The sequence below is a fragment of the Dromiciops gliroides genome, chromosome 3 (genome assembly GCF_019393635.1).
Source record: "Dromiciops gliroides isolate mDroGli1 chromosome 3, mDroGli1.pri, whole genome shotgun sequence".
Taxonomy (NCBI): Eukaryota; Metazoa; Chordata; class Mammalia; order Microbiotheria; family Microbiotheriidae; genus Dromiciops; species Dromiciops gliroides.
The window spans coordinates 244,297,574-244,317,116 of NC_057863.1; the positions used below are offsets into that span (position 1 = coordinate 244,297,574).

Sequence of the window (19,543 nt, forward strand, 5' to 3'; positions counted from 1 at the left end):
TGCTAGTGACTGTCTGAGGCAGAATTTAAAACTTGTCCTGACTCTAAATCTTGCCCTCTTCAGCACATTGCCAACTTACTTGCCCAGGATGGTGAGAGCTACTATACCATATATGGCATCTGCCTGTGTTGAAAACTAAAAGAAATATTGAGGCCTTTTGCTGTATATCACCTTTCAGTATTGTCAGGAAAAAGAAAGAACTAAAAGGACTAAAACTTTCCTAATTAGGACATGATTGTGGAAAGTACCTGCTGGTTATTTATGTTTCTCCATACTTATTCTTTGCGTTGCTTGGGTCCCTGACTCATTTGTGAATTGCTGAGTAGCGTCCCTCTCCCACCTCAGAATTATACTATGTTTTTTAAAATTTCTATTATTTTTTTATTTTTATTTTTATTCATTCATTCATTCATCTACTTGTTATTATTGGGGGGGGGCAATGAGAGTTAAGTGACTTGCCCAGGGTCACACAGCTAGTAAGTGTTAAGTGTCTGAAGCCAGATTTGAATTCAGGTCCTCCTGAATCCAGGGCCAGTGCTTTATCCATTGAGCCACCTAGCTGCCCCTCTTTTTAAATTTTTTCTTTAATTTTTCTTTATTTTATTTTCCCACCATCTTTCTTTAAGTATATCCTACTTGGAATTGAATGGAAAATGTGGAAAGCTGAGTAGTGGCAACTGATGGCCCCAAGTAGACAGTTGCACAGTTCTACAATCATGACTACTAAATTATGTAATATCTTCGAAGGAAGAGAGTTAATGGTTGGGCTCCCTAAGCTTTGTAATTAATGCTTTGGTTTTTTTTTTTTTTTCTGAGCTCCAAGGCTTGAAGTGGTTTGAGCAAAATGAGATTGTTTCTTGTTTTCCTCTGGAGTGTGACTGATATAAAGGATGTTGGTGACAATTAAAAATGTGAATGCATAGTCCAAGTTGGCAGGTGGTGATATGAGTATCTTGGACTACTGTTGCCGGTGGGAATAGACAAATAATTTGGTTGCTGCTGGCCTGAGCAATCTTGGCACATCTGAGGCTGTGTCCCCCTTCCTTCAGCCTTCCCACTCTCCATGGAACAAAAACAGAGGTTTCTGAATATGAAGAGAAAATGGGAGCACTTTTCTTTTAGAGCATTGTTAAAATGTACAATTTGATTAGCTTACAAATGGTGCCTATTTGTGATTTGGCAGACATTAACCAAGAAGGGGTATTGAAGGGGATTTAGCCAATATTAACTGGTTTCAGTTGTATGTGAGACATTGTGCTAGGTGGGAGTTTCCAAGAATTTTTCAGCTAGTAGAGGAGGGGATAGAATTTGTGTATTACATATACACCAATATAATGTGGAGTCATGGTAGTCACATGTCTAAGAGACATCCAAAGAACATTGTTGAATTATGTTAATCCTGTGCCCCTACACGTAGTAGGGACTCTAATAAATGCTTTTTGATTGACCAGCTGTTTCCTTTTAAATACTTGGTTTAATCCTTAAGCACATACTCAACATTTGAATTTGTTCACTGCACATATGATGTTTCTCTGCTGCTTGCCTCTGAATGTATTTTCTTCCCTTCTTATATTTCAGGGCTCATTGTTGGGGTGATCCTACGGTATGGCATTCCTGCTACCAGTGGTCATGATAAGTCTCTCAGCTGTTCTCAAGAAGACAGGCCATTCAGCACCCTACTGGTCAATGTCAGTGGGAAGTTCTTTGAGTATACATTAAAAGGAGAAATTAGCCCTGGAAAGATCAACAATGTCGAACAGAATGACATGCTGAGAAAGGTCAGTTGGACTTGGCAAAACCTTCACTGTTATAATCGATTCTTGCCTTTCTCTAAGTTGAATGGAATCATCTTCAAATGTAGTAGCAGTACTCTTCCAGTCTCAGATTTAGGGTCATGGGATCAGAATTTAAAAGTTGGAAGGGAACTCAGAGGACATTTAATGGAACCCCCTCATTTCCATTACTACTACTCTTATCCTTGCCCTTACCCTCATCTTCACCCTCACCCCAACCCCAATCCTGGTGTTCCTTACTCTAGGTCCAGCCTTCTTTCCAAGTGCAGTCGAAGAATTGAGGCCCACAGAGATTGTGACTTCCTAAAGTTCATACAGGTAGTAATTAGCAGAACCAAGATTTGAACCTATGTGTTCTGACTCCAAATCCGATACTCTTTCTACTGAACTATGCTATCTCTATAGTCTTCTTAAGTCCTGATGAGAAAGCTAACACTTCTACATTTGAGCTTTCTCTTACCTGTAGTCTGGTGTGGATGCTAATCCTACAGACTCTATCCTAAATCATTCCATTACTTCCTATTTGCTATCCTTCTTTCCTCCTTTTCTTCACTCCCCTCTCTCCCTGCCTCCCTTCCTTTTTTCCTTTCTTCTTCCTTCCCCTCTTTCCCTTCTTTTTTCTTTCCTTCCTTGCATCTTATGTTTTCTCCTCCTTTCCCTCCTTGTTCTCTCTCTCCCTCCCTCCCTCTTTGTCTCTTTTTGTTTCTCTGTTTCTCTTCTTCTCCCTTGTAAACCTGGCTCCAAATGGGATGCAGATTTGCTGTTAAGAATTTCTCTCCAAGGGGGCAGCTAGGTGGCACAGTGGATAAAGCACCAGCCCTGGATTCAGAAGGACCTGAATTCAAATCCAACCTCAGACACTTTACACTTACTAGCTGTGTGACCCTGGGCAAGTCACTTAACCCTCATTGCCCCGCCAAAAACAAACAAAAATATTCTAGAGGATCTACTAACTTTTACTGAATGATAGGAAAAAAGAGATTTTGGGTAAGACCAAGATCTTCTTTCATTTCCAAGTGTAGATGGAGACTCTGCAGGAAGAGCTGAGTACTCAAAGGGGAATGCCACTCACATAACTGGTGGCCTGACTCGTCTCTTGAGTTGTAGTCTCATATCAGCAGATATCACTTAGAACCAGGTATCCCTCAAATTGAACATGTCCAAAACAGAATTGATTATGTGTCTCCCAAAATTCTCCTCTCTTCTGAACTTCCCTATACTGCCAATGACACCAATGTCCTCCTAGTCAGTCAGGCTCACAACAATCTTCCTCAGTTCCATATCCATATCACATATCCAATTTCTTGCCCAGTTTTGTGGTTTCTTTTTTGTTGTTGTTTTTCAGTTGTTTCAGTCATAGCTGACTCTTCATGACTCCATTTGAGGTTTTCTTGGCAAAAATACCAGAGGAGTTTGCCATTTCCTTCTCCAGCTCATTTTACAGATGAAGAAACCAAAGCAAAGAGAGCTATGTGACTTGCCCAGGGTCACACAGTTAGGAAGTCTGAATTCAGATTTGAACTAAGGAAGATGGGTCTTTGTGACTCCAGGCCCAGCACTCTATGCACCATGGTATGACTTCGTGCCCCTTTGTGTCTTCTACTTTCACAATATTTATCATAACCATCTCAAACAACCACCACTGTGGTTTAGGCCCCTATCACCTCACTCATGGACTACTGCAATAGCCTTTTGATTGGTAATCTCTTCCCTCTTCACTTCATCCTCCACTCAGCTGCCACAGTGATTTTCCTAAATTGAAGGTCTAACCATGTGTCACACCCCACTCCCCATCTATAAGATTGTTGTTGTTGTTTGTCCTTCATTCAGGATGTGATGTCATAACTTGTACTGAATTGGATTTAAATGAGGTATGGCTATGCAATGTCACCAACCTCATTCTCTCCTCCAGAGCCATCTGAGTCCAGTGGCAAGATATATATCAAGACGACTGGAGATGGCTCTGGATGTTTAAGGCAATTTGAGTTAAGTGACTTGCCCAAGTTCACACAGCTAGTAAGTGTCTGAGGTGAGATTTAAACTCAGATCCTCTTGACTCCAGGGCCAGTGCTCTATCCACTAGCTGCCTCCCCACCTCAGTAAAACAGAGTGGCCCCCATGTCATCCAGATTCAAGTATAAAATTCTTTCTTTGGCTTTTAGAGCCCTTAATTATCTCATCCCTCCTTTCCTCTCTAATATTCTTAAACTTTATTCCTCTCCAATATGTCTGTCACCCAGCATCACTGGTCAACTTGCTATTCTTTGCATACAGTATTTCCATCTTCTTGCCCTTTAATTAGCTGTTCCCCATGTCTTTCAATGCTATCTCTCCTCACTTCTGCTTCCCAGCCTCCTGCCTTCCCAGGCTTTCTTTTTTGTTGTTTTGTTTTTGTTTGTTTTGCTGTTTTGTTTGTTTGTTTGGTGGGGCAATGAGGGTTAAATGACTTACCCAGGGTCACACAGCCAGTACGTGTCAAGAGTCTGAGGCCAGATTTGAACTCAGGTCCTCCTGAATCCAGGGCTGGTGCTTTATCCACTGCACCACCTAGCTGCCCCAAGGCTTTCTTTAAGATTCAACTCAAAGCCTGCCTTCTCTAAGAGGTCTTTCATGGTCTCTCTCCTCCATACCTGCCCCATTGCTGGTGCCATTCCTCTGAAACTGCCTTCAGTTATATTGACTATATCTTATATGTACAGTTATGCAGGTCATATCTTCAATTAGAACGTGAGCTCTTTGAAGGCAGGGATGAGTTTTTGGACCATCTTTGTACCTTTCTTTTTATCCCTAATGCTTATTACTCTGCCTGAAACATAGTAAGGTGTTCTTAATAAATACTTTTTGACTAAGTGACTTCAAAACTGATAAAATAATTGCTTACTATAAGACACTGTGCTAGTCAAGGAATGGAGTAGTTATGAAGATAAGTCTAAATCATATAACATTGTGTCCTGGTAGTAATGGGTTCTTTGATCTCAAAAAAAATAGCACTAAATAGTCCTTCCAGTGGAAAAAAATGATAAACTATATGCAGTGCTTTTCTCTTGTTTGTTTGAAGGAGAAAGCTACTCACCCTGGAGTTCTACAAACTCAGTTTTTTAGTCTTTCCTCTCTATAGGTAACAAGGAGCAAATGTTGAATTTTTATGTGAGTGTGAGTAATGCATCTCTTTAAATGGCTCTTGGGAAGTGCTGTTGTTATTGATTGTGATACCACAAGAAGGAAGGCGAGGCTATTGAGTCTTGGGAGTGGGAAGGCAGCAGCTGCTGCCCATACCCCTGAGGAGAGTACAATACTTACAAGCCGAGAGGGTGGAGGCTCATTTGTTAGTGTTTACAAGCTGGCCTGTTAGATGCTGCTGTTGTAGAGCTGATTATTTTTCAAGGAGGGAGAATCGGGGAGCATTGTGAGATCCTCTCATGGCAGAGTTGTATAGCTGTGTTCTTATATTGAGTGTTTTTGTTTGGGTACCTGGCTGCTGTTTGTGACCCTGGGAACATCTTGCATACCCAGACCATGCTGTGATACTGCCTGAGGTCTTGGGCAAGGAAAGTCCTGAAGGGTTGGTCAACAATCAGTCTGTCTCAGGGACAATAACAGCTGCATTCTTGACAACATTTGATCCTTCATTCCCTGTTATTTACTATCCCCATGCTTGTCAGAGGCCATAGTACCCTGGCAAATTGTACTTGTTGTAGGGGAGGGAAGTAATCTGGTTGAAAGTGGCAAGGTCATAATTCTTTGTGGTAAAGCAGGTAACAGAGTGAGGATATATGTTTTGGTATTTTTGCAGGCAGCTAGGTGGCACAGTAGATAGAGTGAGGGCCTAGAATCAGGAAGATCTGAGTTCAAATCTCTGTCAGACACTAGCTGTGTGATCCTAGGCAAGTCACTTAGCTCTGTTTGCTTCAGTTTACTCATCTGTAAAACAAGCTTAAAGAAGGAAATGGCAAACCACTCCAGGATCTTTTCCAAGAAAACCTCAAATGGGGAACACTCTACACATTAACAGCAACATTGTGCAATGATCAACTATGATAGGCTTAATTCTTCTCAGCAACACTGTGATCCAAGACAATTCCAAAAGACTCAGGATGGAAAAGGCTCTCCACATCCAGAGAAAGAACTTTAGAATCTGAATGCAGATTTAAGCATACTATTTCCACTTTTTTTTCTTTCTCGTAGTTTTCCCTTTTGTTTTGATTCTTTTTTTACAACATGACTGATGTGGAAATTTGTTTTACATGATTATACATGTATAACCTATATTAAATTGTTTGCTGTCTTAGGGAGGGGGAGGGAGAACAATTTGGAATTCAAAATCTTATAAAAATGAATGTTGAGAACTATCTTTACATGTAATTAGGGGGAAATTAAGTTCTATTAAGAAAAAAAAATGAAAAACCTCAAATGAGGTCATAAAGAGTTGAACGCAACAGAACAACAACAAATTTTGCAGATGTGCATTAAAAATAAATTTAAAATATTTTTGCGTTATCAGGATACGGTTGTAAAGAGGATTCACAAAGATATTGAATTTTTTAAGAAAGTTCTGTCGGTAATTAAAATCTTGTGTTTTGAATATGAATAATCAGGAGTTGAGGGGGAGAGAGAACATCCAACAGAGAGTTAATTTAAGCAGTGTACTTTGGGAGAACAGTACAAACCTTTGTGTAAATATGCCCTCTTATTGTTTAAGATATTTAAATGTGTAAAATACTTTACTTCTTTCTGGATTATGTAGGAAGAGGTTGAAGGAAAAGGCCCTGGCTCTCTTAAAGCAAAATAGCTCAGTGCTAATCTTCCTAAAACCTTTTGTACTTGTTGCTCCTTTTTAGCATTTGAGTTATATGTAATGGGATCTAGATCTGGGCATAGTTAAATATTTATCTGGCATTAGTTGAGAAGCAAGGTAGCATAATACATGTAATAAAAAGAATGAGTTCAAGTCCTGTCTCTTACGCAGACTAGCTGTTTTTTCCCCTGTTAATATGTAAGATACTCAAGGGTAGAGGCTAGTGTTTTTACTCCTCTTTGTAAAAGAGTTAACTAGGTGTTACCATGAATAGATAGAGCACCTGATCTGAAATCAAGAAGTAGTCATCGTTCAATCATTTCAGTTGTGTCCTACCCTTCCTAGCCCCATTTAGGGTTTTAAGATCCTAGAGTAGTTTGCCATTTCCTTCTCTAGCTCATTTTACAAATGAGAAAACTGAGGCAAGCAAGGTTAAGTGACTTGCCCAAGGTCACACTGCTAGTAAATGTCTGAGGCTGGGGTTGAATTCAGTTCTTCCTGACACCAAGCCTGGCGCTCTATCCACTGTGCCACCTGTGCCCAGCTAGTCAGGAAGGAAACGAGTTCAAATTTGAACTCAGTGACCCTGAGCAAATCACTTAACCTCTGTTTGTTTCAATTTCCTCACTTGTAAATGGAATAATAACAGCACCTTCCTCCTGGGGTTATTAGGAAGATAAGATAATATTTATAAAGCATTTAACTTGGTGTCCAGCACATAATAAATGCTTGCTCACTTCCTCCGTTCCTTGTTCCTTTTGTTATTACGTGCTTTTAGCACTGTCCCTGGCTAGTAGTAAGCCTTGATAAATGTTCAGTTGATTAAGTAAGGGTCTAGTGGCTTAATCTCAGTGCTCCAAGCTACTTCTAAGACTATAAATTTTACAGCAGTGAAAATCCCATCTATATTAGAAGAGGGAAATTCATCTGCAGGAGTCCCTACATGAATGAAATAACAAGTTTGGACCAAAAAAATAATTCTAGAATATATGCATGCACATGAATATAATTACATAGTTGGTCTTTTATAGCCAAAGATAACCTTCCCGCTATACATATGACTGTTTTGTGTTATAAATTACATTATATGGCTAAAAGCAACTTGAAAATGGTAATGCCTAAGTTTCTAGGAATGAGGTTACTCTTCTGAAGGCTGATACCAAGTCAGGAGAGGCAAATGTGTGGCTCCATTGACATAGAAACAAAGGCTGAGTAACTGTTAAAATAACCAGATTGAGCTTCTACTTGTATCCAAGACTTCTAGACCCATCCCTGCCTCAGTTTCACAAGCTCTCCTTGGAAGATGCTATTGGGGAAAAAGTATCATCAATCAATAGGCAAAGTCATCTCTGTTTCAAGCACTGTGGTAGACTAAGTAGAGATACTAAGGGGAAAAAAAGGGCCTCCTCTCTCCTCTCTTCAGAAGCTTGGGTTCTATCAGGGGGTACTATGACATACATAAATACCAAAAAAAGTAGTAATATAAGTAAATTAAGTCACACAAGTAAATACAAAATATATGGAAGGTGATTTGGATGGGGTTCTAGCAGCTTGGGAGACCAAGAAAGGCTGAAATTGAGCTTTGAAAAAAATTCACCTAAGAGGCAGAGTTGAGGAAGGAATGTATTCCTGGCAAGAGGGGCACAGCCTGGGCAAAGGTGTGGAGATGGGAGATGGAATGTCATGTATGAGGAACAGCAACTAGGCAAGTATGGCATGAATGTAGTGGGTATGAAGGGGAGTAATGTACAATAAGTCCAGAAAGGTAGTAGAGCCAGATTACGAGAAGCTTTAAATGTTAGGAGCATTTGTGTTGCCTTAGAGTCTGTAGGGAGCCAGCAGGACTTTTTTTTTTTTAAGTGAGGCAATTGGGGTTAAGTGACTTGTCCAGGGTCACACTAGTAAGTGTTAAGTGTCTGAGGCTGGATTTGAACTCAGGTACTCCTGACTCCAGGGCCGGTACTCTATCCACTGCGCCATCTAGCTGCCCCACCAACAGGACTTTTTGAGTAGACAGATAACATGGTCAGACCCATGACTTAGGAATATAATTTTGGCATCTTTGGAAAGGGGAGAGACTTGAAGCAGGGAGACTAATTCGAAGGCTATTGTAGTGGTTGAGGTGAGATGTGATTATAGAGATGTTATGTTCAGTTGTATCCAACTCTGGATATGCAGATCCTAGAGTAGTTTGCCATTTCCTTTTCCTGATCATTTTACAGATGAGGAAACTAAGGCAACCAGGGTTAAGTGACTAGGCCAGGGTCACACAGTGAGAGTCTGAGGCTGGATTTGAATTCAGGAAGATGAGTCTTCCTGACTACAAGCCCAACACTCTATTCACTGTGCCACATAGCTGTACCCAGAATTGATGGGACTTAGCCTCTGATGCGATGGATGTGGGGCTCTAAGGGGGAGAGAAGAGCAGAGGATGACTAAGCCTTCAGACTTCGGGGAGTGCAAAGATGATGGTGTCCTTTACAGAAATAGGGACGTTGGGAAGACGGACAGGTGGGGATGGGGGTGTAGAGATGGCTTTTTTGTCTGAACATGTGGAGGTTGAGATGCATATGAGCAGGCTCTGCTGGTAAATGTTTCATAATTGGACCTTTAGGGGAAAATGCAAAAAACACACTAGTTTAATCTTCATTACTAACATTTTCACCATTACTTTCTTAAGTCTAGATACTTGACAAAACAATAAATCAAGCTCTGATTAGTAGTATTTGACAATTTCCAGGGAATAAATGCTCACACTGAAAATGTAGCAGTCTATTCTACCGGTACAAGCTGGCCACAGCACACCACTGCCTATGTGGTCATTGAATTGGAAATGTTTGGTGGGCAACTGGATGTGTATGTGGGAGAGATGACTCAGAGTCAGAGAGAGGCTATGTTATGCCACATAAATATAGGTTCTACTGCATAGGCAAGCACAGTGGATAATGGAGTGCTGGACTTGGAGTCAAGAAGACCAGAGTTCAAATTCAGGTTCTGACACCAATTAGCTCCTTGACGCTAGGTAAATCATTTCTCTCTCCCAGCCCCCGCCTCAATTTTCTTCTCTTATATAAAATGGGATATGATAATAACACCTACCTCCCAAAGTTGTGAGGATGAAATGAGGTCATATTTGTAAGTTTCTCTGTCCACTTGAAAGCACCAGATAAATGCCGGAGCAGCTAGGTGACACAGTGGATAGAGTGCCAGGCCTGGAGTCAGGAAGACTAATCTTCATGAGTTCAAATCCGACCTCAGACTCTTACTGTGTGTCCCTGGGCAAGTCATTTAATCCTGTTTGCCTCAGTTTCCTCATCTGTAAAATGAGCTGAAGAAGGAAAGGCAAACTATTCCAGTATCTTTGCCAAGAAACCCCCAAATGGGGTCATGAAGAGTCAGACAGGACTGAAACGACCAAGCAACAACAACATATAAATATTATAAGTATTAGCCACAAGAAAAGCAGTACTCAGTCTCCTTCTCCCCACTTAGTAGATGTTAGACATCTGGTAATTAAAAACACTGCTCTCACCAAGACTGTCTGATAGCTGCTTCAACATGGTATCCCCTCGGTCCCCTCATAACACATCTGAAGTTTCTGTGAGCGTTTGTGAAATGAAATCAACCAAATAAAGAGGGACCACACTGTTAATGCTAACTCAAATTAAATTCCTGCTGAAATGACAGCGCTATACCTTTATACTGAAACTAGGTAAAGGGAGAAGATTACCAGTTGGCATTTGATTTCTGACTTTAGATCATTCAGAGAAACCTGAGCTGATAGGTCTTCATGATGCATCTCATACTGACATTTCAGGAGAGTTGCATTTTTAAAAATATCTTATTGAATTGTTTTGTGCTTGTATTGAACTTAAAGGTGAATGAGAACTAGATGATAAAAGTTAATGGAGGAGAAAAAAGGCATGGTGAGGTACTAGGATTTAGGGGAAAGGGACCTGCTTTGACAAGGGATTAGAATTTGTGGATTTGGGGCTAAACTAAGGACAGACAGGTGGCACAGGAGATGGAGCACCCGGCCTGGAGTCAGGAACAGACCTCCTTCCAAGCTGGCCTGAGACACTTACTAGCTATGTCACCCTGACCAAAACATTTAACCCTCTTTGCCTCAGTTCCCTCACCTGTAAAATAAACTGGAGAAGAAAATGACAAACCACTCCAAGATCTTTGCCAAAAGAACTCCAAATAGAGTCATGATTGAAACCACTGACCAACAGAAAAAGAGTCAAACGAACTAACTAGCTCACTCTGGGACTCCTCTCAAGGCATCTGACCTGTCTCTAGGCCTCAGAATCCTTACCCAGTAAAATGAGAGATTTGGATGTGGTGATCCAGTAAGCTTCTGTTCTTCTCAGAGCCACAGAATTTCAGTGTTGGAAGAGACCTCGAAGGTCGTCTAGACCAACCTATCCCCGAACAATAATTCCCCCATGCCAAGGTCATCTGGCCTCCAATTACAGTGAAACCCAATGCTTCCAAAAGCAACCCATTCCCCCTTTGGGTACCTGTAACTGTTTGGAAGGTCTTCCTTCTGTCAAGTCTAAATTGACTTTTTTGCAGCTTTTGGAAGTGTTCTCAATTCTGCCCTCTGGGAGTCTAACAAAAAAGTTTAATCACTCTTCCACATGATAGCCTTTGAAGCACTTGAATACAGACACCATGTTCTCTTCTTCCCCTCCCCATGCCCCCAAGAATTTTCTCCAGGGTAAACATCCACAATTTCTCATATACCATGAAGCCAAGGCCCTTGATCATCTTGGTTGCCTGGTTATCTGGCTACTTCCCAGCTTTAGGAAATGTCCTTTCTAAAATGTAATGCCCCAAACTGAGTGACGCTGAAACGTCTGACAAAAGGAAAGGATAGTACATCCATTCTGAACATGATGCCTTGTATCACATTGTTGACTCATTGAGCTTGCAGTCCACTAAAACCTCTGGATCTTCCTCAAACCAATTTCTGTCTGGCTCTGCTTTTTCCAGTCTTGGGCATGTGAAATTGATTTCAGGAATCCCAAGTGTAAGATGTAACCCTATTAAATGTCATCTTTTTTCATTTTGGCTCAGTGTAAAATCTGTGCCGCCCAGCTTTGTGTTGTAGACGGATTTGATAAGCATGCAATCTCTTCCTATATCCAGGTCACTGGCAAAAAGTATTAGAAACCTAAGGACAAGCTCAGATCCCACTAGATGTTCAATTAAAGACCTCCTTCCAAGCTGATATTGAATTATAATAACAATTTTTAAAGCTATAACTTATGTACCTTATGTTATGAAAACTTAAGGTTTTCAAAGTGTTCCATCTACACTGATCCTCAACAATTCTCTGATGTGACTGTTAAAGTTATTATTATCTTCATCTTGTAAATGAAGGTATTTAGGCAAAGGGAGATTAAGTTATATACCCAGGGTGTCACTCCAATAATAATTGTTTTAAACCCACAATTTAAGCATTCTTTTTTTTTCTTTTTTTTTTTAGTGAGGCAATTGGGGTTAAGTGACTTGCCCAGGGTCACACAGCTAGTGAGTGTTAAGTGTCTTAGGCTGGATTTGAACTCAGGTACTCCTGACTCCAGGGCCAGTGCTCTATCCACTGCGCCATCTAGCTGCCCTTAAACCCACAATTTAAAACTAGTTCTTCCCAACTATAGGCCCAACACCACATCTTCTGTATACATTGTCTCTTTTGGTTTGGACCTAAAAATCCTGTGATCATTTAAACTTTGGAATACAGTCCAAGATGCATGACTCAAATATTACTTGCCCTCTGTGTCAAACCCCACTATTTTTAGCCTAAGACTCAACTGAACTACTACTGAGACAGATCTTTGGTCAGTGTCAAGTGTTCAAGATGATTAGCCTTCTCTTGACTTGTTCAGATATTAGAAGGTGTTGGATTCGGATGATATTATTAATAATTTCAGCTGAATGTGGAAGGAAGCCAGGGAAGCTGGGAAACATAGGTGAAGAGGAAAAACATTCCAGGCATGAGTGACAGCTGATGCAAAATTATGGAAATGGGAGATGGAATGTCATGATCAAGGAAAAGGCAAGAAGACTAGTATAGCTGGTGCATAGACTGCCGGAATAAAGCATAGGAAGACTGGAGAGGTAGGAAGGGGCCAAGTTATGAAGCTCTTTAAATGCCAGGTAAAGGACCTTTTATATATATATATATATATACACACACACACATATATATATTTTTATATATACACACATATATATACATATATATTTTTTTTAAGTAATAAACATTTTTATTTATAGTTTTGGGTTTCAATTTTTATCCGTCCTTCCCTCCCTCCCCTCCCCTCTCCCTGAGGTGGTAAGTAATCAGATATGGGTTATACATGTATAATTATGTAAAACATTACCATATTAGTCATATTGTATAAGAAAACTTGAATAAAAGAAAAAATGAAAGAAAGTGAAAAATAGCATTCTTCAGTGTGTGTTCCATCAATATCAGTTCTTTCCTTGGAGGTGGATAGTATGTTTCATCAATAGTCCTTTGGGATTGTCCTGGATCATTGTATTGTTGAGAATAGTTAAGTCATTCGGTTCTTCATCAAACAGTATTGCTGTCTCTGTGCACAATGTTCTCTTGGTTCTGCTCACTTCACTATACATCAGTTTATACATGTCTTTCCAGGCCTTTCTGAAATCATCCTGCTTGTCATTTCTTATGACACAATAATATTCCATCACCATCGTCTACCACAATTTGTTTAGCCATTCACCAGATGATGGGCATTCCTTTGATTTCTAATTCTTAGCCACCACAAAAAGAGCTGCTATCAATATTTTTATACAAATAGATCTTTTACTATTTTGGGGATGTCTTTGGAGAATAAACCTAGCAGCGGTATTGCTGGATCAAAGGGTATGCACAGTTCTATAGCCCTTTGGGCATAGTTCCAGCTTTTCACAACTCCAACGGTGGATTAGCATCCCAGCTTTCCCACATCCTCTCCAACATCCAATATTTTCCATTTTTGTTATATTTGCCACTCTGAAAGGTGTAAGGGGATACATCAGAGTTGTTCTAATTTGCATTCCTCTGATCAATAGTGATCTAGAGCATTTTTTCATATGATTATATATAGCTTTTATTTCTTTGTCTGAAAACTGCCTGTTCATAGCCTTTGACCATTTATCAATTGGGGAATGACTTGCATTTTTATAAATTTGACTCAGTTCTCTATATAATTGAGAAATGAGACCTTTTTCAGAGATATTTGTTTCAAAAATTCTTTCCCAATTTTCTGCTTCCCTTGTAATCTGGGTTAAGTTAGTTTTGTGCAAAAAATTAATAAATTTATATATTCAAAATGATGTTATATTTTGTTTTACTCTCAATATCTTCTTTGGTCCTAAATTCTTCTTCTGCCCATCAATCTGACAGATAAATGATTCCATGCTCTCTTAATGTGTTTATGGTATCATCCTTTATGTGTAAATCACATACCCATTTTGACCTTATTTTAGTATATGGTGTGAGATGTTGTTCTATACCTAGTTTCTGCCATACTGTTTTCTAGTTTTCCCAGTTTTTGTCACATAATGAGTTTTTCTTCCAAAAGCTTAGATCTTTGGGTTTATCATATACTAGATTATTATAGTCATTTAGTATAGTATAATTTGTACCTATTCTATTCTACTTATCCTCCTCTCTATTTCTTAGCCAGTACCAGATTGTTTTGATAAGTATTGCTTTATAACACATTTTGAGATCTGGTACGGCTAAACCACCTTCTTTCGTAATTTTTTTATTGATTTCCATGATATCCTTGAACTTTTTTCCAGATGAATTTTGTTATTAATTTTCCTAGATCTAGAAAATATTTTTGATAGTTTGGTTGGTATAGCTCTAAATAAATAAATTAACTTAGGTAGGATTGCCATTTTTATTGTATTGGCTCAGCCTACCCTTGAACAATTACTATTTTTCCAATTGTTTAGATCTGACTTTATTTCTGTGAAAAGTATTTTGTAGGGGGCAGCTAGGTGGCGCAGTGGATAAAACACTGGCCTTGGATTCAGGAGTACCCGAGTTCAAATCCAGCCTCAGACACTTGACACTTAACTAGCTGTGTGACCCTGGGCAAATCACTTAACTCTCATTGCCCTGCAAAAATTTTTTTTAAAAAAGTGTTTTATCATTCTGGTCATATGTTTGTCTTGACAGGTAGACTACCAAATATTTTATATTGGCCACAGTTATTTTAAATGGAATTTCTCTTTCTATCTGTTGTTGTTGGACTTTGTTGGTAATAAATAGAAATGCCAACAATTTATGTGGATTTATTTTGTATCCTACAACTTTGCTAAAGTTGTTAATAATTTCAAGTAGCTTTTTGGTTGATTCTCTACTATTTTCTAAGTATAACATCATATCATCTGCAAAGAGTGATAGTTTTGTTTCCTCATTACCTATTCTAATTCCTTTAATTTCTTTTTCTTCTCATATTGCTATTGGTAACATTTCTAGTACAATATTAAATAATTGAGGTGATAATGGGCATCCTTGCTTCACCCCTGATTGTATTGAGAAGGCTTCTAGCTTATCCCCATTACAGATAATGCTTGCTGATGGTTTTAGATAAATAGCACTTATCATTTTAAGGTAAGTTCCTTTTATTCCTATGCTTTCTAGTAGGAGTGGGTGCTGTATTTTGTCAAAGGCCTTTTCTTCATCTATGGAGATAATCATATGGTTTCTGTTGGTTTTATTATTGATATGGTCAATTATGCTGATAGTTTTCCTAATATTGTAACAGCCCTCCAGTCCTGGTATAAATCCCACATGGTCATAGTGTATGATCCTTGTGATATATTACTGTAATCTTTTTGCTAGTATTTTATTTTAAAATTTTGCATCGATATTCATTAGAAAGATTGGTCTATAATATTCTTTCTCTATTTTGACTCTTCCTGGTTTGGGTATCAGCACCATATTTGTCTCATAAAAGGAATTTGGTAGCATTCTTTCGCTTATTTTTTTCAGATAATTTATATGGTATTGGATTAATTGTTCTTTAAATGTTTAGTAGAATTCACTTGAATCCATCTGGTAAAGGACCCTATATTTGATCTCATAGCAAGTCACTGGAGTTTATTGAGTAAAGGGTAGGGGAATCTTATATAGGTAGAACTAAAGCAGAGAGACTGAATTAGAGTAATAGAATTCAGAAACCAATAGAGGCTTGATTCCCAGTCACAGCTCTGCTGCCAAGAGTTGAAAAGTACTCAAGGGGGTGATAGATAATCTTCACCTGAGATGTGGGACCACGTGGGTCAAACCAGCTTTTGCCTTAAGCATCCCCAAAGGTAGAACACAAAGATAAAGACTAAAGTCAATGAACTGAGAAAATCAATACATTTATTTTAAAACTCCCACTAAAAACTAGCATAGAAATTCTAAAAATCAAGGAAAAGATGAACAAAACTGGAAGAAAAATTTTAAAACCTTAGAAGGTGTTTTTTTAAAACCCAATAAAATAAAAATCCATTAGTTAATCTAATTAAGAGAAATAGAGAGAGGAAACCCAGTATCAAAAACAAAAAAAAAAAAGGAGAAATCACAACAAATGAAGAAGTAGCAAAGGAAATTATTAGAAATTATTTTGCCCAATTATATATGAACAAAAATAACACTTCAAATGAAATGGAGAAGTGGCTAACAAATTAACTATATAGTTTTTCTGCTTAATAAATTAAAATTTCTAGTTTTCTAAAAGGAAAATAATTGTAGAAATTAGTCTGCATACCTAGAAGATTTAAGCAAACTTAGAAAGTATACAAACCTTTACGGGATATATTAAAAAGACACTGCAAGGGCAGCTAAGTGGCACAGTGGATAAAACACCAGCCCTGGATTCAGGAGGACCTGAGTTCAAATTCGGCCTCAGACGCTTGGCACTTACTAGCTGTGTGACCCTGGGCAAGTCACTTAACCCTCATTGCCCTGCAAAAAAACCCATAAAACCAAAAAACCCCAAAACAAATAAACAAACAAGACACTGCTTTGTAATGGTTCTTGAGTGAGCTTTCCTTTTCAAATGACTCAATAATTTCAGTCCATTTTGACTTGCTGATTGTGATGACATTAGTAGTTGCCACAAACAACTGTGATCTAGGTTCTGTTGTTGTCATTTGTCCTTTATTTTCTCTCTCTCTCTCTCTCTCTCTCTCTCTCTCTCTCTCTCTCTCTCTCTCTCTCTCTCTCTTTTGTGGGGCAATGAGGGTTAAGTGACTTGCCCAGGGTTACACAGCTAGTAAGTGTCAAGTGTCTGAGGCTAGATTTGAACTCAGGTCCTCCTGAATCCAGGACCGGTGCTTTATCCACTGTACCACCTAGCTGCCCGTTTATCCTTCATTCTCAAAGAGGACCGTGACATCTGGGTGATGTCATGACTCTGATTTAAGTGAGGGAGTGCTGTGCAAGATCACCAACCTTACTCTATCCTCCAGAGCCATCTGGGTCCAGTGGTACAATATACATCAGGACAGCTGGAGATGGTCATGAATGTCTAAAGCAATTGGGGTTAAGTGTCTTACTCAGGGTCACACAGCTAGTAAAGTGTTTGAGGTGAAATCCAAACTCAGGTCCTCCCAACTTCAGGACCAATGCTCTAACCACTGTACCATCTGGCTGCCCCTCTAGGTTCTTTAAAGAAACCCCAAACTAGAGGGTCAAAAGACTTAGAAAACATCTGTTTAATGGGGACATATGTGCTCTGTGGTGGTGTTTCTAATGATCACATCTAGTACTTGAAGGTGCAGTGGATAGAGTCTTGGACCTAGAGTTAGAAAGACCTGGGTTCACATCTGGTCTCAGGTATTTACTGGCAGTGTGACTGTGGGCAAATCATTTAACCTGTTTGCCTCAATTTCCTCATCTGTAAAATGAGGGAAATAACAGCACCTACCCTTTAGGACTGTGGTGAGGATCAATGACATAATATTTGGAAAGCACTTAGCACAGTGCTGGGCACATAGTTGGAGCTGTATAAATGCTTACTCCCTTTCTTTGCTTATAGTGCACTGCTCTAAACACTTTCCCCACCAAATCAGGTCTGTATAAAGCCTCTGTGCAACTTACAATTGGTGGAATTTTTTGAAATGCTTTATGTTTGCCTATATAAAATCATTTTTCCCTTTAAAATAAAGGAATCAAGTTTTATAAAATTCTTCCTGTTTGCTGGGCACTGTGCTAATCACTGGGAATGCAAATGCAAGAAAAAGAAAAACGAGGGAAGGAGTGATTTAAAAAGTGGAACCCAAAACTATAAATAAAAATATTTATTACATTTTTTAAAAAGGGAAAAAAAGAAAAACATTCCCTCATCTCATGGAACTTCAATTTCAGCTGGGGAACACAACAGAAAAAGGAAGCTGAAGAGGTGGGAAAACAAGGTATAGGAGATCACGGTGGGAAAGTCCTTGGAGTCATGAGCAGAGCTCAGAGAAAAATGAAAGAGTGACTTGGGCACCTACTCTGAATGGAGGTTCTAGATGGAAATACCCAATCTTAGGAGGAGGACAAAAAATTGGAGGGATCTTTCACACTTAGAAGGCCACAGAGGTAGAAACATTTTTCAGGGTGAGTTGGCTTCTGAGAAATGGAGGTGTAATCCTGAGACTTGTGAGCAAAGTTGGGAAAGAGACAAAGGAATATGCATACCTGGAACACTTGAGAAGTATTTCTTACTTATTTGGGGAGGGGGGTGTTGTTGATCTATATTTGGACCAATATAATAAAGCCTAGTAATTTATTCAGTGGCTTATGTGTGAAAACTTTGGTAAAGCATTTAACAATGGACTGTCAAAACTGAATCTAGGTGCCATATCTTGTTAAATACTAAAGTGCTAGTTCAGGATTGAAAGCTAAAGGCATAGGAAGAACTAGAGAGAGTTCATCTAGCCTCTCTGAATGTTCTCTGATGGCTGCTTTCTTGCTCAAGTCAGTGGTTGTCCACATGAATGTTCTATATTCTCAATACCTCGAAAATAATTTTTGAATAAATATTTATTGAAATAATAAATTAATTATGACATCAAATGCTTTTTAAATAAAAAATTAATTTCTTCTTTTTAAACCTTCTAGGTAACTTTTGATCCAGAAGTATTTTTCAATATTTTGCTGCCTCCAATTATTTTCCATGCTGGATATAGTTTAAAGAAGGTAAGAAGTTTTAATAATTTGAAGCATGTAATATCTTTGGTGAAAATCTACTACCAATTAGTCTTAATTCTATATTCTTCCATGCCCCCCAGTAATTACTCAGTAAATGCAGCCTAGTGATTAACAATGTATTTCATCCAAGTAACCTGAAATCTGATTATTTCTACTTCAAAATCTGATTATTCCTGTGGTGAGGGGTCACTGGGAATTATGGAAAGTTGAGCTAAAATTATTATTTTACACATAACCTTTTTAATGATCTTTTTTGTTTTTTAATTATATGTAAAAATATTTTAACAGGCATTTTTTAAAATTCTGAGTTCCAAAATCTCTCCTTCCCTTTCTCCCCTCCCCCTCCATGAGAAGGCAAGCAATTTGATATAGATTATACAAGTGCAGTCATGCAAAACATTTCCATATTAGACATGTTACAAAACAAAACACAGACACCCCTCCAAAAAACCCCTCAAGAATAAAAAAAGTTTAAAACAGTATGCTTCAATCTACATTCAGACTCCATCAGTTCTTTCTCTGGAGATGGAAAGAGTGCATTTTTCATCATGAGTCTTTTGGAATTGTCTTGGATACTTGTGTTGCTGATGCTGTCACTGTGGTTCTGCTCACTTTACCACACAACCTTTTCTTGAGGGAGGAGGTTGATGAAAGGTTAGAAGGGAAAGGGAGCTGAGTTGGTGTGCAACATCTGAAACTTTTTTCTGCTTCCTAACTCTAAAGCCTGGACACCAGATT

The 19,543-nt window shown here is 38.8% G+C and overlaps 1 protein-coding gene across 1 annotated transcript in view; it reads left to right on the forward strand.

The window, feature by feature from the left end:
- The window catches only part of SLC9A7 (solute carrier family 9 member A7), a 208,406-nt gene that overhangs the window by 79,433 nt on the left and 109,430 nt on the right, over positions 1-19,543 (forward strand). The window contains 2 exon segments of the mRNA XM_043998858.1: positions 1,579-1,778; positions 18,716-18,800. Of these exon segments, the coding sequence (XP_043854793.1) occupies positions 1,579-1,778; positions 18,716-18,800 (285 nt within the window).